This window comes from Lagenorhynchus albirostris, chromosome 3 (assembly GCF_949774975.1).
Source record: "Lagenorhynchus albirostris chromosome 3, mLagAlb1.1, whole genome shotgun sequence".
NCBI classification, from domain to species: Eukaryota; Metazoa; Chordata; class Mammalia; order Artiodactyla; family Delphinidae; genus Lagenorhynchus; species Lagenorhynchus albirostris.
In genome coordinates this window covers 78,131,982-78,158,897 of record NC_083097.1, presented here as the reverse complement: position 1 = coordinate 78,158,897, position 26,916 = coordinate 78,131,982, and the positions used below count along the sequence as shown (strand labels likewise).

The 26,916-nt window shown below is 36.9% G+C and overlaps 1 protein-coding gene across 1 annotated transcript in view; it reads right to left on the bottom strand.

The window, feature by feature from the left end:
• Nucleotides 1-2,309: 2,309 nt before the first annotated feature.
• Nucleotides 2,310-26,916, bottom strand: part of ERAP2 (endoplasmic reticulum aminopeptidase 2) — a 39,675-nt gene continuing 15,068 nt past the window's right edge. Inside the window, exons 7-19 of the mRNA XM_060143315.1 lie at nt 24,379-24,492; nt 22,897-23,028; nt 22,536-22,667; nt 20,126-20,194; nt 18,967-19,142; nt 16,769-16,848; nt 15,591-15,774; nt 11,275-11,431; nt 10,420-10,604; nt 7,751-7,912; nt 7,071-7,211; nt 5,231-5,312; nt 2,310-4,135 (exon numbers count right to left, since the gene is read on the bottom strand). Coding sequence (XP_059999298.1) covers nt 3,992-4,135; nt 5,231-5,312; nt 7,071-7,211; nt 7,751-7,912; nt 10,420-10,604; nt 11,275-11,431; nt 15,591-15,774; nt 16,769-16,848; nt 18,967-19,142; nt 20,126-20,194; nt 22,536-22,667; nt 22,897-23,028; nt 24,379-24,492 — 1,758 coding nt within the window. The 3' untranslated portion in view covers nt 2,310-3,991. The remainder of the gene's footprint in view (nt 4,136-5,230; nt 5,313-7,070; nt 7,212-7,750; nt 7,913-10,419; nt 10,605-11,274; nt 11,432-15,590; nt 15,775-16,768; nt 16,849-18,966; nt 19,143-20,125; nt 20,195-22,535; nt 22,668-22,896; nt 23,029-24,378; nt 24,493-26,916) is intronic.

Here is a 26,916-nt window from a genome sequence, read left to right as displayed (position 1 = left end):
TCCATATTTAAGTTTTTAGAATGTTCTATTTATCCTTATTCCAACTCCAACTCAAAATATTAGAAGTGAGTTAGGATTTCCAAACTTACTAGTTTATTAGAAAACAGTTTTTAAAGGTGAGTACAGTTCTAAAACTGAAAAATAATGTCCTCTGTATCTTTTAAGTCTTTTCACAGACAATTTGCTCTGCCTACTTTAAAATGAGGTTTGTAATTATAACAGAGGTATTGTTTGGATGACTAGAGGAACATGCTGGGTGGTATTAACATGGGAACTCCTTACAGAGGCAGGAACCTGAAATATTGTATTGAAAGAAAGAAATATGGTATAATTCAACAGCGGAAGGCATGAACTTTGAAGTGTGGGAAATCATGTGTGTAAATACCTAAAGATGAGAATTAATGAGTCATAGACTGAGAATAGAAAACTGGTTACTCAACCTTATCTGGGAGTGTGGTAGAAGATGAGGACTTCGGGGGAAAGGAGAACAAATTAGCAAAAGATCTTGAAGTTATGGTTGAAGTTAAGTTTGAAGAAGTGATTGAGGTATAGAAAGGTTTTTCTATCTTGTTAAGTCTGCATTTCTCAGACTTTCTAACCATTTCTCTTTATGAATATTGGAAAAATTTTTCTGATTTAAATCCTGAACAAATGGTCTGTTTATACTGCTAACTTCTTAAGTATGATACAGTATTAGGCACCCACAACTTTATTTCTGAGAAATCAATACTACACAGTCAATACCACCAACCAGTTTCCATCCTAAGGAGCCTCTATGTAAAAGTGTTCTGCATTTGCATATTGGAAAATAAATTATTATGGTTTCTGGGAATATGCTAGAGTAGGTACCCTAACCTTCTTGCTAAAAAAAACTAAAAATGTAGAATGAAATATATTTTAAAATTATTTTAATGCATTCATGACCTGAAAAGTTAGTAACGAATAGTCATGGATAAAAAACTAAGTGAAAGCAGGAAACCTGAGGGGTCAGCAGAAGGCTGAAGTCAATGTTCTCCTTGACGGCATCTGAAGCTTCAGTTTTTAGCCTTTGAGAGCAGAGGGGACAGAGGACAAAGCCTGGGCCTGCCTGAGGTGGGGAACATAATAGAAAACAAAATTCAGGTATAGTCTGTTTATAAACGACTCATATGAAACTAAAGGATACAGAAAAATTCAAAGTAACAGGGTACAAAAAGCTGTATCAAGCAAATACTGAATCAAAAGAAAGCAGTGACATAGTTTTGTAAGTATCTGGAGAAATTGTACCTTACTATGAAAAAGGATTACTAGATACAAGAGATTAATATTTGATACTGACAAGTAAGAATATAGGGGTAAGAAGAAAGTGAATTAACACTGCTTTTCAGAAAAATAATCTGACACTAACTATTAAAATATTAGATTATGTAAATTACACATACGCTTCAACCCAGCAAATCCACTTCTTTCATAATCCTTTTCACTCTTTCTTCCTTATGATTTGGACACATGACTTTGATGAGATTAAGGTTTTAGGAAGCAGACAATATAATAAATTGTTGATTTAAAGTCTGTAAATGTAATTATGTGTTGAATGAAAAATAGTGACATAGTTGAATGGAAATAAGGTCATAATGAATTTAGGTAAAGAGGTATTTGTTGCAGAGTAAAAATGTGGCCATTATAAACAACCTTGTGTTTGGTAGACATTAATGTTTTAGTAGAAAACTAGATCCCGTGACTATTTAGAGGCCTTCCTTGCATTTTGGAATGGAATAAACCCCTCCTCCCCCCCCCAAAAAATTCCAAAAAACAAAATCAAGAAAAACCCTAGGAACTTCCCTCAGAAAATTAGGATCTCTCCTAGTAGGTCCTGGCCAGGCTTGCTTCTCTGGAACCCCAAATAGACCCAATGACATAGCAAAGAATGAAATGCAGAAGTATGAACATGAAGTAGCACAAGAAATTCCTGTCATGGTAGTAAGCTGGACTCTTGAGGGCTGAAGGGCCTAGTCTCCCTGACACAAACCCTAAAGAGGGAGCAAGTCATTGCTCTGGGCTCCCCTGATCTGGAAGGTTTCTCATTCTGAGTGGGCTCTGGAAACCACAAAATTTTCCCTGTGCCTCTGTGGGGAATCAGGGAAGCATGGAGAAGTTGTATCAACTCACATTCCATCATTATTCATGATATTGTATATAACGTTTTTACAACTTGTTTATTCATTCAAGGTAAAAGAAAGTAAAACCAACTTGAGCCAAAGCCTAGTTTGTTTTGGGGGTCTGGCATCCACCATAAAGGTTTTGAAATACCACACTAATAAGTACATTTCTTTAAAAAAAACTCTTTATTCATTAAAACATTATTGGCACAGTACTTCTCATGTTCATTCTCATCAAATAATAAAATTTCCACTTTCTGTACTCAATTCTTAAGAATCTGAGAGATTAAAAATGTATTTAACTAAAGACTTAAAAGGAAGAGAATTAAAAACTTGGAAATTTATGGTAGATGAATTACTACACAAGAGAAAGTACTTTTCTTATTCATGGAAATGTTGATGGCACAATTCTACTGAAACTCATACATATTTACTGCTTAATTTACATACTATCTTGGTGGAAAAATAGTATTCTTTACTCTTTCAGTTTCCTTATGCTACAGTATATATAATTCTAGAGTGATATCACTTAGGTGTTATACAAACCTTGGTAGGGCCATGAACAGGTCAAATCTAGAGTCAAAGGTTCTTCAAAGACTCCAAGAAATGATTTTAAAACAAACTTAACAAAACACGTATTGGGTCATGCCCATGGTCCATCCAAACTGTATCCTGACTCTATGGCAACAGAGGAAGGGCTATAGACCTTCATGATATCACTTTAAAATGGATTGGAAAACACCCTGCCACCCCACTCCCACCCAGATAATCCCAGCCTCCTTCCATAACCCAGATAAGCCAATCATCTGTGTATTGATTCAAATCTTTCTAGAACTTATTTATAGTTTATATGTGGATCATTACTTTATTAAATTTACTGCCTGTATTTAGAGTGGTGTTTTCTTTATTTATTCCTAATACCTTAGTCAAACAATTAAGGGAAGCATCTAGAAAAGCATTTTAGAGATCAAGAGCTTCCCTTAAAATATGAAGAAATGCCAAAACTGGGTTAGAAAATATAATTATACATTTAAATAGTTACATTAAACCATAATTTAATCCAAAATATACACCATAGTATGATCTAACTCTGCAACTTTCAGAAGATTTATTAAAAATGCAACAGTGCCTGGATTAAAGTGGTGTCATCTTTCTCCCCTGTGCCTCTGTGACTACAGATTTAACTTCACTTAGAGATGATCTCAAAAGTCTACTTTTGAGGCTCTTCATGAATGTGAGGCTCCAGCCAAGAGCCCTTCCTGGCTTCCTTGATAAACCCTGACATCTAATTTCTAATAATCTGAGATTTGGTGATAAAGTCTCTGTTTTCTTCATCTGTATGCTTCATAATTTAATTCAGATTTTACATGAATGGTAAAAATTAAACTATCCATGCTGAGTTGAGGGAGCTGGAGAGTAAGAAGATGGAAGGATGCAAAAGAAAGAGTTTTTTGCCGATTGGCTGTGTTTCCTTGGAGGTAACCTGGTTGGGCTGATTCCAGGATTCTATGCAAGGTTTAAAAAAAACAACAAAGAAGCGAAGTCGTAGTTGCATAATGTCGGGCATTGTAGACAGTCTGTGTTGCAGCTAAACTATTACAGCTATATTTATCACTACATCTCTACATATCTCCATTACTCACAAAGTTTACTTTAAAATAGGCTACTGAACTGGCCTTCCCTCACCCCAGCATCATACGTCTGTCAGCTCGAGATGATAGCTGAGCACAGGTAGCTGTGCTGGCTGATTTCTTGAGGCTTCTTACTGGTTAAACTATCTGAGACTTTGACTTGAGCTTTGCCCACTTCATGTAGACACAGCCTGCATCTGATGTGCTGTTTCTATTGACCATTTAAATACTAATCAGTAGCCAGTTCCTCAGGATGGGAAGATTCTTCTCCAGCCACTTAATATTTTTGGATATGGTTTCCAGAACAATTTGAAAAATTTCCAGATGTGATCCTTGAGCCTTAAGAGATTCAAAGAACAGTTTCACCTGAAAAATAAGCAAGAAAAGGATAACTGACGTGGTTCATAAAACACGTTCTCTTCCAAAGGGTTTCAAAACAGCTTACAAATTACACAAACACAGCCGCAAGCATTTCTTTGCCAATCTCTGAAAGGTTATCTTCTTCTTCTCTTTTTGGGGCATAGTTATTATTTCACTTTACCTTCAAACAATAGATAAAATAAGACAGGAATGACAAATCTTACAAATGAGCACACTGTGGGTAAAGAAGTTAAGAGATTGAGCCAAGGGCTTGCCTGGTGGCGCAGTGGTTGAGTCCGCCTGCCTATGCAGGGGACAAGGGTTCGTGCCCCGGTCTGGGAAGATCCCACATGCCGTGGAGCGGCTGGGCCCGTGAGCCATGGCCGCTGAGCCTGCGCGTCCGGAGCCTGTGCTCCGAAAAAAGAGATTGAGCCAAGTCATAGAGTAAGCAGTGATCTGAGATTTAAGTACTAGAATTCTGAATTTACTTGTAAAGTAAATAAATTTAAGATTTATTGTGGAAAGAAGATGTAAAACACTAGAATGCTTTTTTTTTTAAAAAAGTAGAATTACCAAAAAGAGTAACTTTGTTAAAAAGACCTTTATGCACTCTTCCAACCTTCAATATAATCACTCAAGTGATGATACAATATGAATGAAATAATACAAAAGGACTCATCCTTCAGGTATAATTTCCATTTTGAATGCTATGAACATTAGTCCTACCCCTTCCATTTACTTGTTATATGACATTGGACAAACAGCTTATTTTCTTTCTTTTTTTTTTTTTTTTGCGGTACGCGAGCCTCTCACTGCTGCGGCCTCTCCCACTGTGGAGCACAGGCTCCGGACGCGCAGGCCCAGCGGCCGTGGCTCACGGGCCCAGCCGCTCCGCGGCACGTGGGATCTTCCCAGACCGGGGCACGAACCCGTGTCCCCTGCATCGGCAGGCGGACTCTCAACCACTGCGCCACCAGGGAAGCCCCAGCTTATTTTCTTTTAATAAAATAACAACTTCAAAGCAGATTGCATCTAAGTTTACTTTCAGTTCTACAGCTTGAACATTTATTTTTAAATTGTTAGCGAAAGAGAGTCACAAACCTCTTGCAACTCATCCTTGGAAGAAAAGTGAGATGTTGTGCCAGAGATGATCATTCTTATGGGAAATGAGCCCAACTCAAATCTGAAAATAAAAGCAACTTCATAGATTTAAGTAATAGAAATAATGACCTTATGTTTATAACATGCTATATATTTAAAATATATAACATTAATAACTATATGATAAATTTGTGCCTTGCAATGGATACTATTAATTACCACAAGAATAACACATATTCATCCAGTAAAATCTGAAAGCTATGAAATTTATCAAATTTGACCATAAGATTAAAATGTAAATAAAGCTTTTTTTAGGAAATATGACCAATGTTTATGTTTAAGTTTATATTTAAAGCAGCATTCTCTACATTTTTGATTATATACCCATCAATAAATATTTTTTGACCAAGAATTTCCCAATATACATATTTTTATTTATGAATTATATGCATGTACTATGTTAAAGGTAAAAAAGAAAATTTAAGAGCATAAGATAACAAATAATACATGTAGTATTATTTTCTTCTTGCACTGTAAGGCATTGTCTTACATACTTCCCCATCTCATTTTGGACACCACTGTGTTAATACATTATGTTTATTGGGGCATTGTTCGTTGAACTCTCATTCGAAGCCACAGATGGCATCCTTCACCCCAGTGTCTTATATAGAGAATTTGTCCCACAGGTCAAAGGGATTCATGCCGTAAAGCAGAGCATAGATACATCTCAGAAATGGTCCCAAGTCTGGACTGTGCACCATGGTTGGGCAGGAGGGTAATTTCCAGTTACGAAATAAATCTACAGCATTGCAGAAAAGTCTGACCATTTCAGAAGGGGACAGACAGTCATGCAGACAACCAAACCAATGATGCCAGTAAGGTCTTTAACGAAAGACACTTTTAAAAACGCAGCTTTTTAACTATTCAGTCTCATGTGGACGTCAACCCCTTGAAGGTCCGGGAGTGGGGTAGAAATGTGCTTTTTACTGACAAAAAGCTATCTGTGAGGACTCTGAGTCCTTTATGGCTAAGAAATGAGAGGGAAGAGGAACTGAGGATGACTGACATCAGAGATGCTAACTGATACAAAGATAAACAGAGCAAATTGCACAGCTCTTTCATTCAGGGTATTTTCCATATAGTTAATAAGTGACATTTTGGATTTGGATGAGGAATGGTTGAGCACTTAGCAGGAGGTTTGTTGTGAGAGAAAGCAATGCCATCCTGTACATTCCAATGGAATCTAATCATTGTTGGTTTTTCTGGGACGATTTTAGGTTCAGGAGCATACTGAGTGAGCTCTAGTTTTCCCCAAAGGTGAAACCGCAGAAAAGACTCATAACCTATCCAGTTTTGGAGGGGGGGCTCCCAAAACATTTCTGATTGAATTTCTTTTAGCTACTCCAAGCTCTCCACTGTGCCACCTCCCCAGGGGAACTGGAAATAGGGATTAGTTCTCTTCAGAATTCCTGAAGTTTTTATCCCCCCAGTGTTTGATGTACTATATATGGCTTCAATGTATTCTTCAGGGTTGGGGAGAGAGCCAGAAGGGAATGGGGGGATGGGGCTGATGACTGGATTTAACTGAGCTCTTACTTGTTCCCAGCAATCCTTCATTGCCTGGGCTGAGTAAGAGAAATCTGTTTCCCATTCCCTTTATTTCATTCCTCTCACTTATACCTGGACAGGGCACTTTGGGCTACTGAGTTTTAAAATTGACAGACTTCATCAAACTATTTGAGTAAAAATGGTGTCATTGGGATCATTTGGTTATACATGGTTTTAGGCAACTGAGATATCTGGGTGGAAGAACACACACTGGATGTAAACAAATACCAACTTTTTAAGGAGATGGATCCAGTTTTCTTTGACAAACTTCCAGGCTAATTGCTGCCCCTTTGGATTTCTGGCAATTGCATGAAGAAGAGGTGCCAAGTCCTGTGTCTTGATAACCTTTCCTTCCATTCCTAGTTCAATTAACCTGAAGAAATAAAAATCACTTAATTTTTCATGGTTTGTGTTTTATGATGGAAATTAACTCAGGCTATCAGTAAATTAGAAGAATCAGAGAGAAAGAGGCCTGACCAAAGTGTGATGTACCAAAAACAGTAATAAAGTCTCTACTGGCTAACATTTTTACTATTCCAATCAAATTTCTACTTTTTTCTAGAAGTAATTTTATTCGCTTATTATTTCAAAGAACTTTGATTAGCATCTTATATACATCTTATATTAGCATCTTAAAATACAAGATGATTAGCATCTTGTATTTTGTACAATAATTTTCCGCCAAGGTTCTGAAAGTAAAACATAGCTATTTGTTTAGTATCAATCACATGTTAATAACTAAGGAATATTTGTTTTGCATTTTGTCGATATATATTTTTGGAAGTAAAGTCAAAGCGGTTCCAATTCTGATTCAGTTATTATTATATGCCTTTGAAATTGGTGGCTGAAATTTTAGTATCGTCCCTGAATATGTGTAAGTTTACTTTTAGCAATTTAGTTAAATTCACTTACTTCATTAACTTTTCCTGATGCTTGCTGGTTGACAATGCATACAGAATTTTGTTTTTTTCAGCACCTGACAATGACAGTTCATATTGCTCTAAAAGGTAATTCCATCCTGCTGTTGTTTGAGCACCCACGGAGTACACAATCTTTAAAACATCTGTTGGGATACTGTAGTATTAAGCACAAATGTGAAAAAAACTTCTATGAAAGAAAAAATTCTTTTTTTCTTATTATGATTTTAAATTGCTATAACAGAATCACCCCTGAGTTATTTCCAGTACCTAGCATATTAAACCTTTTTTTCTGGCAAATTTTTATAAAAATATTTTATGTAATTCTACTTTGCAAACTATTTGTGGTTTTTTTCCTCCTGATGATAAAATGTTAACAAGGATAATAATCATAAAAATGTAAACTACCTGGAGATGGAAACAGAAAGTTGATGGAATGAATAAATAAAAAAGGTGATTTCTGAAATATAAATGCACTCGTTTATATAGAATTCTATCATTAAATAGCATATATTGGTGCTATATGACTTTTTAAAAAAGATTATTACTTGTTGCTTTAATGTCACATTAGGAGTATTTTCTAGCCTGTCTGAGGGTTATCTGACTCTCTAGGTGTAGAGAATTATATTTTAGCACAGCTGTTTAGAGTTCAGTCATTTTATAATTCTGTAAAACTGATAAGATGCAATATTATTAGTTTCTATCCACCTAAAGAAGACACCATGGTTTTGGGGTTTTATTGTCCTATAGGATACTAACTAGTTTTGATTTTAATTTGGTTATGATTTTTAATCCCAAATATCATTAGATCAATAATAAATGATATTCATATTGATGGCTTGGAATAACCAAAACACAGAGAAGTAGGGATGGGACAGGAAATTTGTATTTATCATGCAGGGACCATAAGATTGTACTAGTCTCTATACAACTTATTTAACTGTCAAAGCTACCCAGTGAGATAGAAAAATTATGCTAATTTTTAAAAAGTAGAAATAAAGCTTGGAAAGGTTAAGTAACTTGCACCAAGGTGACATACTAGCCTTTCTGGAGATGGGGTTTAGACCTATGGTTCTAATCCTGTGCTATTTCCACTGTACTATATGTATTTAAATATCCCAAGAGACTTTGAATCATAAAACAAAAAGTAATTAAATTACATTCCACGTTATTTTGTTTTAGTGTGTTTTACTGTACAAATTTATAAAACTTGGTAACAAATAAAAAATAAGTTCCTTGAAGGTAGAACACATAGTTGTTTTGTTCACTAGTTTATTCTTAGCACCAAATGCAGTGCCTGGCACATAGGCAACAGGCAAAGCATTATATTTTGAATTCATGAATGAAGTAATCAATTAATCAATAAAAGGAAATTCCCCTTTAGGATTAATACTAGTGCTTTTGAAGTTTAGAAAAAAGAAACGTACAATATATGATTATGTGTTCTTGATTACAAGCTTAAATGAGATTTACCCAGAATTTTTTCATAGGCATAGCATCCTATTCAACAAGTTGAACCATTATATCTACTGGACTTGAGTTACTGCAGGTAAGATCATCCCTCTTATAACTAGCATAACGACAGAATAATATTCTGTTGTGTTATAGGGCAACAGATGTCTATATTTTAGCCTCACTCATACAGTTCATTTAAACATGAACAAAAAGAAGAGAAAAATATAGCTAAAAGAAATTTTTGTTCAGAAACTGATTTTAAGCCTAAATCCCAAAGAGTGAAAAAGTCCAAAAGGAAGAAAACGAATTATTTTTTTTAAAGAAGAATTCAAGAAAAGATTTCAAAAAGCTCACTGAGATTTAGTTATGTGGAGATAAATTATAATAGCATTTCTTAACAATTTGGCAGAGGGAAAATTGACACCATTGCTTTACATGGTACTAAAGTTGTGAATTATTTTTCCTATTTTAAAAAGGAATTTTCCTTAATTCATACACAGATTTGATTTCTCAAAACATCCACCTGGAGAGTCAGAGTTTTAATAGCAACAATATAAAATCATGTGTTGTACAGAAATCAAGGCTTACATTGAAAAGATCGTGGCGTCTTTCAGTACCTATGGGTTGCAGCTGGTAAACTAAACTGCAACATAATCCTTTTGATCACAGGGCATCTACTTGATTACAACCACTACTGGAATCAATTTCGCCACCATACACATCCTTTAGATGGCCCAAATCATCCGTTTCCTATCAAAGTTGAAACTTGGGGCTAAGGCTCAGGTGTGGTATTGGTTAATGAAGAAGAAAACACGTTTAAAAAAGGCATGCGCCCCCCCCTTTTTTTTTTTTAGTTTCATCAACTGATCACTGGTGTTTGGATTGCATGAACATTTCACATTGCTTTTTACCTTTAAAAGGCATTACTCTTGGAGATTGGGCAGGCGCCCTGCTGGCCTCCACCCTCTGGCCATCTTTCTGGTACCATGCTAATGTGTATTAGCTCTCCCCTACAGGCACTTAAACCTCACTTCCCACAAAATCTATCCAGCACTTGCTATGTGGGAGCATGAAACAAGGGTCTGTAATTCCCAGCATGTTTTTTTCTTCTATCCTCACTAAAAGATTTTAGATCTAATGTCTTGCATGGTCAAAGACTTTTACAACAAAGTGAAAGGAGCAAAGAATAGGACAGAAGTCCAGATCTACTTTAATTTTCCACTGGATTCCATCCACTGAGAGAAGAGTTCAGTTGCCTTCTGGATGCAAGGAGCATGGTTCAGGTAACAGGCCAGCTTCAAGAGAGCCGAACGAAGCCTTCTGTCCCAGACTGAGCCCTCGTCACACCAGCTTTGCATGTCAATCACTGGCTTAAAATACTGGAGAAGGTAATGCTGCAGAAAGCAAAGGATGGTTACAGAAAGGCTAAGTTTAATTCTTAACCCAGCTCTCACTCACCCATCCAAAGGGTTCAACTCTAAACTGTCTGCATGAACCTTTCCCAAAGCATAGAACTACTTATCTCTATATTTTGCTTCTCTTTTTCTGGCCTCCACCTACCAGAGTTAGTTTCTCCATTAGAAGTACAATTTAAGCTTGGTGCTTTGTGACCACCTAGAGGGGTGGGATAGGGAGGGTGGGAGGGAGGGAGACGCAAGAGGGAAGAGATACGGGGATATATGTATATGTATAGCTGATTCACTTTGTTATAAAGCAGAAACTAACGCACCATTGTAAAGCAATTATACTCCAATAAATATGTTAAAAAAAAAAGAAGTACAGTTTAATTTCCTATCTGAGGGGGGAATACCAAGTGATATAAGATAAAATCACCTTAGGAGGCATGTTTTGCTTTTGATCCTGGCACGTAGCTCTTAGGATGGTGATGACAAGGAACGAGGGACATCTAACTATTAGGTGCTTAAGTGTTGACTGTGCTATCAGCCAGTTTCCTCAGATTCTTCAAGATTTAACCCCCAGAGTTCACACAAAACAGAACAAGTCTCACTGATCCTCCAGGCACTGTGTATTTTACTTAATGAATTTTCTGAAAGAAACACAAACCTTGAGATTTTCAGTGACATCTGAAACATTCCTTCTTTCCGTGATGTGGTAAAACAATTCTAGGTATTCCAGTCCTTTGAGAAGTGCAGGGATGCTTGTTTCATGTTGGAGATAGCGAGTCAGGTCAAGGGCTTTGTCTAGAGTCAACCTTCCTGCACTGAGGTATAAAACAAATGTCAGTGGTTTGTGAATATCTTACAGGTTCTTAATATTTAAAATATTAAAACAAATATGATATAGAGAGCAATAACAGAAGCAGATCATTATATTCAGACCATTTGGTTTAAATCCTAGTTCTGCCACTGACTTGGGCAAATTAACCTCTCTGGGCTTCAGCTGCCTCCCCAATACAATGGGGATAATAAGAGTATCTACTTTAGTCCTCTGTTGTAAGGATTAAACGAGTTAATATAGGTAAAGTGCTTAGACTAATGTCTAACATAAATAAGTGCTTTGTAAATAAAAATGAAATAAATATTAGCTAATATTAATGTTTAGTACCAAATAATATCAAATTTTCATATATTTGTCATTCTCTAATTGCCTAATTTTTGGGTCTGAATTGTTCCTCCAAGCACATTTGGAACTTTGAGGACAGGTGCCATGTCTTTTGTTTCTTTGATGTCCCCCCTAGAGCCTAACAGAGAAGCAGCACTTATTCTGAGTGGGTCCAAACAAGGACTTTCAATTTTAAAGAATCTATTTAGATTCTAAAGTGATATGCCTTCTCTACATTTTCCTTTAATGAGAAGAACAAACAACAAAACTATTATTCTGAATCTCAAAACATTAGGATCTCTTCTGTAGAGGAAATAAACCATTATACTGTCACTTTTGTATACTTTGTCACTTTTTGTTTTCACATGTGTTGCTGAGAAGACCTGTGTCCCTGAAGCATCTATAAACCATTCTTGCCAGCATCCAACTCCCAGATTAAGCATAATAGTTTTATATGGAAACAGATTCCAGAACAAAGATATCTGTTTTGAATTTTTCATTAATATAATGCCCTACCTCCTATGGGTTTTTTAAATTTTAAATTCTCATCTAAAATGAGGGAACTAAAACTAGAAAGAAGTGACATTAAAAGCAAGCAACTTTTGTTGTGACTATACTCTTCTCAGCCACAATGACATAGTGCTTTAAAACAGACTTAATAGTAAAATTTCCAAACATTTCATCTGAAGACAGAGGGCTGGACCATATGCTCTATGATTTTATGGTCTGCTATATTTTTTAAAAAACATATCCACAAAATGTCACTATTCCTGCCCACATGTGTAAGTGTCATAATACATGGTGCAGTAGATAAGTATAAATATAGTCACAACCTTTAAAATTTTAAATCTAGTGCACAATCCATTCATTACTTTGCTCACATTGGGGAAATCAATATGAAACTGGTAGAGAAATTAAGGAAGAATTGGCTGCTTATGTTTATTCTTCTTTAGACTTTCCTGGAAAGACAAAGTGTTTTCTTTCCTTTTTCCCATTTATCATCAACAGAATAATACGTAGAATAAATCAGGTCACAAGGTCTCCAACAGAAAAAATATTAAGAATCAGGTAGAGTATTATGCATTGTAAGCTTTTCCTATTCTAAGAATTTCTGTAATGTACTCGCTTTATTCAGTGTGACATATTATTTCCTTTCAGATGCTATAAAGTATACGAAGAGGATCAGTAACAGGAAGAAACTAGGTATTATATTCTAGGGTTAAAATTTTAAAAAGAATGTTTAACACATAAAACTCACTTTATATTAATCTTGTTTTTCTTTTTAGCCCAGTCTAATTTATTTTTTACTTAGACAAATGCCATTATTTACTCTTATATTTACCTACTTTAAAACACTTTAATCTTAATATTCATTTAAGAGGGACTCCTTTTCTTTTCATAAAGTTATTATTTAATAAAAATCCAGTCCCTCATTACCTGCCCTCTGCTTCAATCAATGCACAGAACATTATCTGAATGTCTGTTTAGCTTAATAACTAAACCCACATATAAGCATATACTTCAGCCCAACAGGAAAAAGTCTATCTACTTATTTATATAAAGTTTCGGCTAAATGGTACCTTTGTGAAATAAACTGTATTCCTGAGGAAACAATTTGGGGCTTCTTTTTATGGTGTTGGACTTAAAGAAATAAATAGTTTACCTGTAAGGAAATTATGGTTGTCATTTTAATTCCACCCAACTCAGAGGAGATCCAAGTCTTAAATTATATTTAACAATAAGTATGAAAACCCAATTGAAATGAATATGCATTCCTGGGTCAAATTCTGTCTCTGAACTAAATGTGATCACAGATTACATCCTTTAACTCTTAAATAGATATTTCACAAAGCAGGGAAGGAAGAGATATATATCACCAAAGCAGAGTAGCAAGTAAAAATATTTAGACCTATTATGAGATGTTAAAATTGTTTTCTTATATAATTACTTTTATTATAAAAGTAATATAAACAAACTACAAAACAATTGGAAATTAAGGGGAAAAAACTCATAATTTCATTACCTTACATATTTACTAATAGCACTTTGGAATATTTCTTTCTGTTTTTGTTTCTCTCACCTTTAGCTTTTTTTTTTTTTCATGTAACTGCAAACATAATAATACCTAAGCTTACATTCTGCTTTTTTTCCAATTTCACATTATTTGAAATGCATTTTTCTATGTTTTCACTTCACCTTCCCATTCAACGCATGATCTTTTAAACAATTTATATTAGATAATACTAACAATGCTAACAGCTACCATTTATTGAGCATTTATTACTGTACTCAGTGCTTTACTACATTATCTTAAGCAATCCTCAAAACAACCCTGAATGATAGACATTATTATTATTGGAGTTTTAAAGACTAGAAAAGTTTTAAAGACTAGAAAATTTAGGCTTAAAAAGGTTAAATACCTTGTCAAAGGTCAAACAATAAGTGAAGAGGTAGTACTTAGTTGATATGTTTTAAACCAAAATTTGTACTCGGAAGTTCATTAACCAGTCTACCTAGTAAAGAAATGATTGCTTTTCCACTGATGCATCAGTAACTATAGGGTTCCTTCTGCTAAATTTACACTACACATAAATTTATAGGCTAGAAACAGCAAAAAAGACTTTGCAACTACTTGAAAGATTGGCTTTCATTTGCTGAGTTGTCAATATTCTTCCTTCTGCCTGGTCTTAAATTTGTAATCTACCTTCTTTGCAATCTGCTCAGAGTTTCTCCTTTAAGCTGACAAACCTCCCTCAACTGATGATAATCCACTTCTCAGCTAGTCTATCATGCATCCACTCAGATGTAGGATAGCTATGCTACCATGATGCTCCTGAGACCTATGGGACTGAGGATTAATCTCTCAATCCTCTCACTCTTCTAACTAGGGAATTCTATTGTACAGAGAAGCTGTGTCTGAGAGATGTCTTGCTGGTTATGTTTACTTAATTTGACCTAAATAAGGATCGGAAAGGAAATAATACGTCACACTGAATAAAGTGAGTACATTACAGTAATTCTCAGAATAGGAAAAGCTTACATAATGCAAAATATGCCACCTGATCCCCAATTTTTTTTCCATTGGTGACCTTGTGATTTATTCTACATATTATTCTGTTGATGATAAATGGGAAAAAGGAAAGAAAACACTTTGTCTTTCCAGGAAAGTAAAAAGAGGAATAAACATAAGCAGCCAATTCCTCCTTCATTTTTCTACCAATTTCATATTGACTTCCCCAATGTGAGCAAAGTAATGAATGGATTGTGCACTAGATTTAAAAATTATAAAGGTTATAACCATATTTATACCTTTTGTCCAACAGATTACATTGGTATTTGGTGAAACAGCAAGCTACCAGCATAAACAAATTTAAAATCTGAGGTCAAAAGCTTAAATGCCTGGAGGGTCCACCATAAGTGAGTGAAGCAGGCCCCTCATGTGTACCATTTAGGACTTTGGTACATAGGAGAATGTAGGCCTGGCCCAAAGGAAGATCTGCCCACTCTACCCTCCTCTGTGGTCGCCATGTGGAAATGAAGGCCCACAGTTGCCAAATTTTCTCATTATTTAAGAGATTCCAGAAGTCAGGATTTCTACATAAACTTCTCCATATTTTAAAATGTTGGATTAAATTTTTAAACGCTGGGTGGGTCAAAATACTTTATCAGTGGGTAGGCTGTGGCCTAATGGCCTGTATTTGACCTCCATTCATTTCCATATCATGTGAATGAGTAACACTGAACGTTTGATTTGAAATCTAATGTATCTGGTGATAAAGCAGTTACTTCCTATGAAATCAGATGAATTTTTGCATTACCTTACTAGCTGAAACGCATCATGAATCAGACTTATTCTGTCCTTAGGTCTGAGAAATGTGTGGTTCTGATTCAGCTGTGTAATGAGTTGGTCCCATCCACGCCCCTCATAGTGGACAATGTAGTAGCCATTTGAGTCCACATTGAATTTTACCCAGCTGGTCTTCTCAGGTAAATCCAGAGTATCTAGGAGGAGAAAATTGGTACAGGTATTTCCTTATCGACGTGCACTCCAGGAACATCTCCAAAAGTGTTAGTCTCCATGCTATTACTAATAAATCAAGGAGAAGACAAAGTTTTGGAAGACTCACAATGATCCTATTTTCATAGTCTGCTGGATGGCTTATTTTGGGGATGATGACCTTATTAAATTAATAAATAAACTAATTCCTAGGACAAGGACTGATGAATTTTTTCTCAAAAGCAGTCTATGCAGGTTTAAGAGGCATGCAAGGGCCCAGTGAGCCAGATGATGAACATGACTGGAATGTGGCTTGATGTATTGGTGGCCTCATCTCAAGGTTTAGTTACGACTCATTGAAATATGTATATGTAAATAGGTGATCCATTTGTCCAGTCCTTATTTTGGGCAAAATAAGGACTGTAGGCTGAACACGACATTATGATGGGAACATTCTCAAATTTCAGTGATGTGTTTAAAGGGGAAATTAAAATTGTATTATTTTTAATATGACAGACATTATACTAGGTGGTAAAATAACATTACCATATTCTCTCCAAAGCTCTGTGAGGCTTAATCCCCATTCAAAATAAGATGAGAAAACTGAAACTCAGAAGAAGTTAAAAAATTTTCTTAAGGGCACACATCTAATATGTGACAGAATGAGGATCTGAATTCAGAGCCAATCAATTCCAGAGTGTATGCCTTTATCCACTGAACTAGTATGTATTAAAAGACATAAGATAGGATGCCATCATTTCTTAATATAAATATAAACCTATCTCTAAGTGCTAGAAGCACAAGAGAACTTTCCACTGAATAAAAAATTCAGACTTTCTAGCTAAAGGGTTCTTTTACTAACACATATATGGATAAATGAGAACTTCCTCAAACATATATCATTCATTATCAGATTGACTTACAGTATCTTTCCTCCAAATATCTCAGAACATGTTTAATTTCAGAATCAAAACAGCTATTGGCTCGTTAGTTCATTACCTGTCTTTGATTTCAGAATGTGTCTGTGAATTGCATTAGAGGAACTTGTGGAATAGGTCACTGGGATATGCCAAAGGTACCTATGTTAGAAAGTAAAGACTGTTACAGACTAAATTAATGGCCATTTCAATTTTCACATCATCAGACTCGGATAGGCTATAAAAGACACCTAATCACTCATCCTTCACACCAACATAAATTTTATAGGCTAAGACTAGCAGATCCTCGGGTGTGCAAAAGTTCTTCCATAATGATTATGAAGGAGCAGCAATGCATATCTAGTTGAACTCTGTCACAATTACCTGTGCCATTTGCTGTCCAAATATCATACCACAACAAGTTCTGCTGATTGTTTTCTTCTAAGTAAGAGAAAAAAAAATAAATCTTCCTTTCATATTTCCAAAAATTATGACAGCCTGATATTAATTCAAATAACTGAACCAAAGCTGTAGGTAAAGCCCTCCAAGGTAACAATCTTACTCCAGTATGATTTTCCACTTATCCTTTTGTTCAACAAAGCTACCCACATTCAACCCCCCAACTGCTAAGTGCCTGCAGCAGTGTGTCAGGATCTGCACGTCAGCCAAGTCCAGAGAGCAGAGAAGCAGAATGGATTGGAGGAAAAGGCCTCAGTTACTTTTCAATGGCCCTACTATGGTAAATAACTGAAATTGGCTATTTTGTTCTGAATAACTTTCTAGCAGCTTCTAGAACTCATTTCGTCTATCACAGCAAGCCATATTAGCTATAGTAATCCTGTAAAATCACATGCTTGAAAATACCAATAGGTATAAAACAGAAAGAATAAAATAAATAATTTAAAAATATATATAAAAAAAGAAAACAAAATCAGAAAAAATAGTAACTGAGGATGTGCCCAGTAGTCTTCAGAAAAATATAAAATAGTGAAAGAAACAGCAGACACAGACTCGATCTAATAAAGGGTCAGAAGGGATAATCTACCTGCTAATCCAGAGAGTACAGATAATTAACAAAGCAACTGAAATATTTATACAAATTGGTAAAAATAGACACCTAGATATCACCAAGACTTAATGGATCGAGATTCCTGGATGGATCTTGACCCTAGAAAGAGATTTTTCCAGATAAACATATCTGGGAGTAAAGAGAGGAAGAGTAGCATTTCATGAGTTTGGATAAGCATTGATCAGAGGATAATAATTTTATAATAGTAATCTAAATACTGCTTCAGGTAGAGGAAAAATACAGATCATTGCAGTAGATATTTGTTATTCTGGGCCAACCACACTATTGAACTCTCTCTGGTGACATTTTGATAAGTTACACAATTACGAGTCCTGCTTTCGCAATAGTAAATCAAACATTAAATTTTCCAGCCTGTGTTGCCAAGCTTCAAGTTGTTTAAGCTCTCTGAAGTTCAGACTTCAGAAGTACATACACAGAAATGGAAGATAAATGGCATAAGAGTTGCTGTTGGATCGAAATAGACATCTGATGAAACAAAAAGGGAAAACAGTATATCCTATGTGTTAAAGGCTGTGAATTTGCTTCTGATTCTCAGAAAAATTCTAGAACTGTTATTAGACAGCTAGATCCTTGGGAAAAAACTAATAATCAAAAGAGCCAGCACGGATTCACTTGGATTACTTTCATTTCAATTTAACCTCATTCATCTTATTGATAGGGCTAATAGATCAGAGGAAGGTGGACAGTGTTGTACATCTTGATTTTAGTAAAGCCTTTAACAAGTTTTCTCAGGACAGATGACAGTGTGGGTAATTGGATTTGCTTTTATTATTACCAAGAACATCATGTTTTAAGGGATTACATTTATAGTCTCTTACTGAAAAACGAAAGAGAGTGGAAGGTCTTAGCATCTAATTTATCAAATAGGGAATGTCTTTTCTGATAAGGTGTACAGCTGTCATAACATTTCCTAGGTATGGGCCAGTCACACAATTTATTAGGTATATTATATTAGAAATATTACCGACAACCTTCTGCATCAGAACTGAGGTTCTAAAGGTGGCCCCAGGATTACTAAGAATGTGCCCCTCAACAACGCAGTCTGAGCTGATATCAAGGCTAGTTTAGGCCTTCGAGTCCTGTGTAGAAATAGCACCCCATAAAGTTGCCAGAGAAGCTGAAAGAAAGCTAATGCGATCACGAACAAACTGAGATGAGGTAAACTAGACCGACAGAAGGAAAGCAGTCACCTTTCCTGCAGGGCCCCCCATTCAGGATCCTCTTTGAACACCCCGTTCAGGAAGCGCTCCTGCTGCAGTCTGAGTGAACGCCCTTCTCGGTTAACCACCACGAGGGGGATTCCCTTCTGCAGAGTCCATGTAGCCATCATCTGCTTCACCTCCACATTTTCCCGCAGAAAGGTGAGCTGAAATGACAAGTGACTTTGGTAACTCAAGACAGAGGAGAGAAGCCAGAGAGAGATGAGAAACTTCAACCTCCTTGGACGCTGGAAACATGGGCGGGACAGGAAGCGGGACTCTGGCTACGATCTCCTAGGGGAGCGATGTGGAAACTAGAATGCTGCCCCTCCCCACCCTGCCCAGGGCTGCTCTGCAAATTACCTGAAGCAGGGACGTGTGTGGGAGCTTGAGGGTTAACACAGGGCAGGAAAGGTCAAGAGGAAGGGTTTGAGACTGAAGTCTCCCTTTCAAAACAGAAAAAAAAAAGAAAACCCACCATAAAACCAAAAAACAAAAAACTACTCTCCGTTTTATTAACGACAGAATCCAGAGAAGTGGCTTAAGAAGAAATGTCTCTCTTTAGGGAAGCTTTTAAAAAATTCCAATAGCACAATATTATATCAATAGAGGTCTATGGAATGGAGAACAAAACCTCTAGCTTTTCAGCTTCTAGTATGTATTGCTGATCACTGAGCGATGCCGAATCTCCCTTTGAAAACTATAATTGATGGGATTACCACAATGCTTTTTAAAAAGTTTGCCTTTTCTTTTTTCCATGATGACTTCCCAGAAGTAAACAAAAAGACAGGGCCTCAAGAAAGCCATTCACTCTATTTCCAAACTTAACAGATTTGGTTTGGCATTTTTCAGAGCCTAGAGGATGCCAGTGCAGCAGTAACCACTGAGAAGAATTTTGAGCTGAGATATTTTTAGCTAGCAGCGGGGTTGTGGGAAAGCTGAATTATAACAACAAAAATATAGTAGTAACAGCGTCACCCCCCTACATGGCCTGAGCATTCTTTCTTCAGGCAGCTTTGTTTCAAGGAAAACTGTGGAGTCTCTATTTCTCTCCAGTTATTTAAAGGGACAGTTGGGCGACTTTACACACTCGCTTTGGGCCAGGTGATGAGCCAAATCTCTTCTACTCTCCAAGTCTCTTTCTACTTACCGTGTTGCTTGCTGTCTTGGAATCGGAATAACAAAATCCACCGGATGTAGAATCACCTTCTAAACAATCCTATAACACAAGAGGAAAAGAGCACCGCCATTTTGGGCACTGATAGTTGGCTGAATATGCATATTAGACATGAAGGCAGACATTTATTAGCATAGATATATGAAAATTTAGTTCATCTAAACATGGTAATAAGCATAGCAATTCATTAAAGAATACATAGATTTACTCTTTTTGTTTTATATGTATAATTGATGTTATGTGACACGATGCTGAGTTAGGTATTCTCAGGAATTTATCATTTTCCTACCACAGTCTCTCTTTTTTTTTTTTTGGCTGTGTTGGGTCTTTTTTGCCGTGCACAGGCTTTCTCTAGTTGCAGCGAGCGGGGCTACTCTGGGCTTCAGTAGTTGTGGCTCGTGGGCTCTAGAGCGCAGGCTCAGTAGTTGTGGCGCACGGGCTTAGTTGCTCCGTGGCACGTGGGATCTTCCCAGACCAGGGCTGTAACCCGTGTCCCCTGCACTGGCAGGCGGATTCTTAACCACTGAGCCACCAGGTAAGTCCCCCACAGTTTCATTTGGCATCAGAAGGGGGTCACCTAGAATTTAGGACCTTTACTAGGGGAAGTTTGGATGGGAGACTTCCCTGATAACCAGGAAGAAGTTGTGATGTAATTGAAAGAATGAATACTGGACTTAGAGTCAGAAGACAGATTTTAAGTAATGACTCCATCATTCCCTTGGTATATGGTCTTGAGCAAATCTCTCCCTTAGCATTAGTTTTCCCACCTGTAAAAATGGGGTAAGAATGCCTACCTTACCTTCTTGAGATGGTTATAAGCATGAAGTGACAAAAATTAACATAAGGGTGCTCACAGTTAACCTAAAAGAATCCTGTAATTATTGCCCAAATATCTCCTTTAATCCCCTTTACACCCACTACCCACACCAAAGACAGATTCTTCCTTGCTGAAAAAAGGCTTGGTTGATGTCTACACACAGAGACACATACACAAGTACACATCATAGCAAAGGAGAGGGAGAAGGAGAGGGGAGAGAAAAGCAATGTAAGGCTTGTTGTTGACAACCTGAGGGAGAATTGTGGAGAAAGAACATCTGGATTAGCTGCAAGAGGTGATGAAAATGGATAAGGAGCATCTTTGTAAGTATTACAAAGGATCGTGTAATTTGATCCCCTTTAGGGTTTTCAAGAAATGGGGGTAAAATGTTTGAGCTACTTTGAAAAAAATTTTTAATTATTGCATTTGTCTCTTTAACCACAAACTCACACATAAGTTAAACCTTGAGGGTCCAGACTTAATTAGGGCACAGAAAAATCAAATGAGATAATGCACATGAAGTTTCTTTTTAAACTGTGCTATACAAATACTGAACAATATTATTAATGTCCCTGGGACATACGTGCTTATAAAGGAGAGAGGACCTCTTCCGAGTACAATGACTTAGGGTTCTTCTACCTGCAGGCACAAGCTCTGCCAGTTCATTACTTCTATAACAAAGTATTGTCCTTGCATTTGAAAATCTAAGAATATTTTAATAATTATTAGAATCATCTGAGTTGACTGCATGTTTTCTCTGTCTTACCTACTATACTACGTGAATCCCAATGACAAAGAGACCATATGTTCTTAATCAATCATTATCTGATTATAGGGTCAATAGAATGCTAAGGGCCTGAAATGATTCTTTCTCTTAAGCAAATTTTGTTTATTATTATCATTGTTATTATTGAACCAATGGAAGCCAATAAAAGAGAATGTCACTGGCTGGAACAGATTCATAAGTGCACTTCTAGGCATTCAGCAGAAAGGCAAATCAATGAGGGCTGGAGCTGTCTGTAAGGAGGAGGTGAAATCTCAGCTAGATCTCAAAAGATGGACAGCACCTGAACTGTTGGAAAGAAGAGAGAGCACTTCGGGTAGCAAGAGCACTAGAAACAGAGGCATGACGGGGATTGAACAGGATTTCTTCCTATGAGGGAGGAGGTGTGTCTCACTCAACAGAGAATACAGGCTGGGAAATACATTTGAGCAAGGAGAGTTCAACCTTAAATTTGGGAAGAGAAGATCAGGTGTTACATGAAGGAGTTACAAAGTCATGAAAGATTTGGAAAAAAAGACAAAAGTGTAGGGTCAACCATAAAAGGGAAACCAAAGAGAAGGAGGTCAAATATTGAACACTTGGGGCTTAACTAGTGTGGCATCTTGGTTTAGTAAGGTGTCAGAGGAAAAAAAGAGGTGCTGCCTGCTTACCTTTGGCAGTGTGGCAAGTGAAATAAACATTTGTTGCCTGACAATGTAACTATTTATAAACCTTCATAATTAGCTTGTCAAAGCTAATTTTAGGCTGAACAGCAGTCTACTATAACTTAACAGAGGACTTACATCTGACAAACTGCTCCACAAATCATCATTCTTAGCATTTCTATAGCTGAACTTCTTTAAGTAGTGAATAATTCCTTTCTTGAATTTCTCCTCACTCAGAAAATCCTTGAGCATATTCAAAATACAAGCTCCCTAAAATACAAACAAAAGCAAAGAAAAAGAAGATAAAGGAAAAGGTAGTATATGTTTTTAAAGGAAACTTACATTTTACGGAACATGTGTAACGTCTGATAAATGAACAGCAAATAAAAACTGAAACAGGTATCAATAACCTGGCACCAGCAACTTAAACTGTTGATGTACTGGCCTCATTCTATTTCTCCCAAAAGCAGAGCTTCCACTAGTCCACAGCATTTACTACCTTTTTATAGGAAACAGCATCAAACATTTCCTTTATGTGAGTAGAGGTTTCTGCTTGATTGGAGAGAGGATGGGATGAATTTAATGAATCTCTTTTAATTACTTCAAAACACATGTCCAGAAAATCGTCATCCTAAACAGGAGAGAAAATTTTTTTCAATTTCCATTTGACATTCTCAGCAACAGGAAACATGATAGGTTTTATAAGATATTCTCAGAAGTAGGTATTCAATATCTCTTACAAGATGTTTCTTTCCCCTTATATATTCCCCTTTCACCAATTCTCTATTTTGTAAAGGTATAAATTCGACATTCCCTCAGATACTGCCTGAATGTTTACCATGAGCCAATCCCTTCGATACACAAATAAAACTAAGGTTCCCATTGAGTGAACACGTGCTGTGTGCCAGGATCTTACATCCATCATCTGCGATCCTTTCAACACCCTGCAAGGGAGATGCATTACATACATTTTACAAGTGAGAATGTATGAAGCTTTGGGATTAAACCACAGATTCAGTACATAGCAAATAAGAAGACACTGACTTTGAATCCATGTCTGTCTGTGATTGTACTGGACCAAATGTCTACCTCAAAGAGCTAATTATCCATTACTAACTACCTTGATATGTGCTGTTCAGACCCTCTTGTGCCTATTAAAAAAGACATGTTTGAAGAAATCTTTTCACACATTTTGGGGAAATTAACTAACCCTTTGGAAATTCTGGAGGAGTGTGTCCCCAGTCATGCTCAATTCAGGTTACATGCCAAGAACTCTGTACGGGATCTATAGCCATGGGCATTGTCTTGTCCTATATCATTGTATTCGGACAGTGATCCTTTCCTCTCACCCCACATACACAGCTGTATATTTGTGCTATTTTCACTCTCTATCCACAAACTTTAGGGTGAGGGATTTATGTTGACTGTTCTCTAAAACCTCCAGTGTCTCATCCAGTTCTATCATCTGTGTTATGTGCCTCCCACCCCATTCATATGCTGAAGCCCTAGCCCCCAGATTGTATTTGTAGATAGTGCCTTAAAAAAGAGGGGACTGAATTAAAATGAGGCCATTAGGGTGGGCCCTAATCCACTCTGACTGGTGTAAGAAGAGGAAATTTAAAAACTCAGACACCAGAGATGTGTGAGCACAGAGAAAAGACCATGTGAGGACACAGTGAGAAGACGGTCATCTGTAAGCCAAGGAGAGAGGCTTCAGAAGAAATCAAACCTGCCGACACCTTGATCTCAGAGTTCTAGCCTCCAGAACCGTGAGAAAATAAATTTCTGTTGTTTAAGCCACCCAGTCTGTGGTATTTTGTCATGGAAGCCCTAGAAAACTAATACAACCTGTTTATACAAAACAAAACACCATAGATTCAAAGACTCAATGCTATGTTCTCTTTGGCATTCTCTAAAAATTTTAGTAGTAAATTAATGATTCGTTAGGGCATACAGTATGACATACAAAATTGTGACTTACAAATTGTAGCTCTGGATATGTGACATTAACAGAGATAAGTTCCATGTATGTTGCAAAACCCTCATTGAGCCAAATATCATTCCACCATTCCATTGTAACCAGGTTGCCAAACCACTAGGAGGAAAACACTCCATGTTATTAGAAGGTAAACAAATATAAAAAATTATTAACTATAGCAAAAAATATAATGGGTGGTAACTTCTTTCTTTTAGTAGCTGAGGCCTCTTCTCTATCTTTGCTACCCTTTTCTCTCCGCACAGCCTCCTTCTACTGATTTCCCTGCCTTTGCCTCTCTCCACATTTTTGCTTCCTTCAATTCTCTTTCTTTGTTTTTGTTCTTTTTTTTTTTTTTTTTTTTTTTTTTGCAGTACATGGGCCTCTCACTGTTGTGGCCTCTCCCGTTGCGGAGTCCAGGCTCCAGACGCGCAGGCTCAGCGGCCATGGCTCACAGGCCCAGCCGCTCCGCGGCATGTGGGATCTTCCCGGACCGGGGCACGAACCCACGTCCCCTGCATCAGCAGGCGGACTCTCAACCACTCCACCACCAGGGAAGCCCACTTCTCTTTCTTTGTGTTCATATTGTCTCCAACTTCCCAACTTCCATTATATCCTCACTATATTTCCTAGATATTAGATTTAATATTAAGGAAGAAAATGAAACATTTCGTAGGGTACATTTTGCACAATAAGTATAATCTCACCTTGTCATTGACTTATGGTGATGGTCTAAGGAGAAATATAAGCCAAAATATTTTGGGTGAAGTCACTTTTTCATATTAAGTAGCAGGTACTTAAAAGAATAAAAATTCATTTAGGACTTTCAGATTGTTACACAATATTAGTGATGACCAAATTTACTTGTTGTCCTCTGCCCCAATTTACTTCTAGGGATTAACTTGGCCACTAAGGTGAATAAAAGCCTGAGATTTTAAATATATATAAATAAAATTAAAAGGATGCAAAAAGATAATCTAAATAGAAATTTACCCTTGACCTATATTTAATCTGTAACATGTTTTAAATATTATTATTTTTATGTATTATTATAATTTATCTATTTGGCCTTTGTCATATTAGTGTGTGTCCGGTTTATCTATTTTAGGATTGCAGTCTCCAGGACTGGAAGCTTAAACAATAAGATTCTAAGATTCAGAAGAGTCTTGTTACAGTTACAGAACACAAACCACTAGATCTGTAGCTTCTAGAAACAGTTCAAGCTCTATACCTTTTCTTACAGCCCTCCTATCATATTGCAAGTGGGCTCCAATCTTCTGAGGGGGTTCTGTGAGAAGGGACAGCGGGTATTTCCTCAGTTTGAGAAGTGATGAACACAAGAAGTACAAGCTGGTTATGGTCATTTCACCAGTCAGTAAAAGTAGTTTATTCATTCATTCAATATATATCTATTGAGAATCTACTATGTTTCTGGCTCTATACCATATGTTAGAAATACAAAGATGTATGTAAGATAGCCACTGCCTCAATACAAATGGTGGAGGTCAACTGGTAGACATACGCATGCAATAAAGCATTATTGGCACTATGATCTATGTCTGTACAAGGGACAGAGGAGATTCCAGAAGGAAAAAAATCAGTTTTGCTGGGAGAGTGTGTAGAATAACTGGGAAACGATTCATTTCCTTAGTCTTGCAAGTGGTCCTCAGGAATATTGGAAGTGGGGTGTGCTCTAAGCAGATCGGGTAGCAGGAGCAAAAGCACAGAGGAATGACACAACCTCGCCTGTTCAGGTAATGGCAGGTAGTCTGGGATGGCTAAAGCTAAAGGTGTCGTTCAGAGATGAGGCTGGGGAGGTGGAGGCGAGCCGGGTCCTCGGGGCCTTGTTTGCCACACTGTGGATCCTTTACTCACCCAGGCATTGAGAGTCTTTGCCAGGGTTTTACTCAGAGGAGTGACATGGGGAGACATGGAGATTAATGGGGAAACAAAATAGTCAAGGCCATTGGGGCCTGCTGCTTCAGCCCTGAACACTGCGTCCCCGTAAAAGAGAACTTATTACAGGAAGGCCTTAAGGGAGGATGGAGCCTCAAAAGTAGAGCTCTCTGATTATTTCCCTATAAACATTGGGTAGAAAATGAGGAATACCCAGACTCAGTTAAGTGCTTTAGAGCTTCCAGAGACTAATGATCAAAACCCCTAAGATGGGCCAGAGGGGAGATGCTAAACCAGAGGAAGCTGTTCATATGTTCTCAAAATACAGTGCTGAGCATGGCTCCTATGTAACTGGGTTCTTAGTTTGCTGCTTTAAAAAAAACACACAACCCCCCCTTATTATTATTATGGTCATGATAAAGGATAAAGTTAAACATTGAAAAATAAGAGATTTTACCAGTTTCTACAATGGAATGATATTTGCCTACATGGTAAAAGAGAGTTTCCAGTGCCTTTAATAATTCACCGCATAATGGGGAATTTTCAGAAATGAAATAGAGTGGAAAAAGTCTCTGATATCTGTAGAGCTAGTTTTACTGTTTCATATTTGTATGTAATACAGTGTTGATAGATGGGCCTTGGAAATCT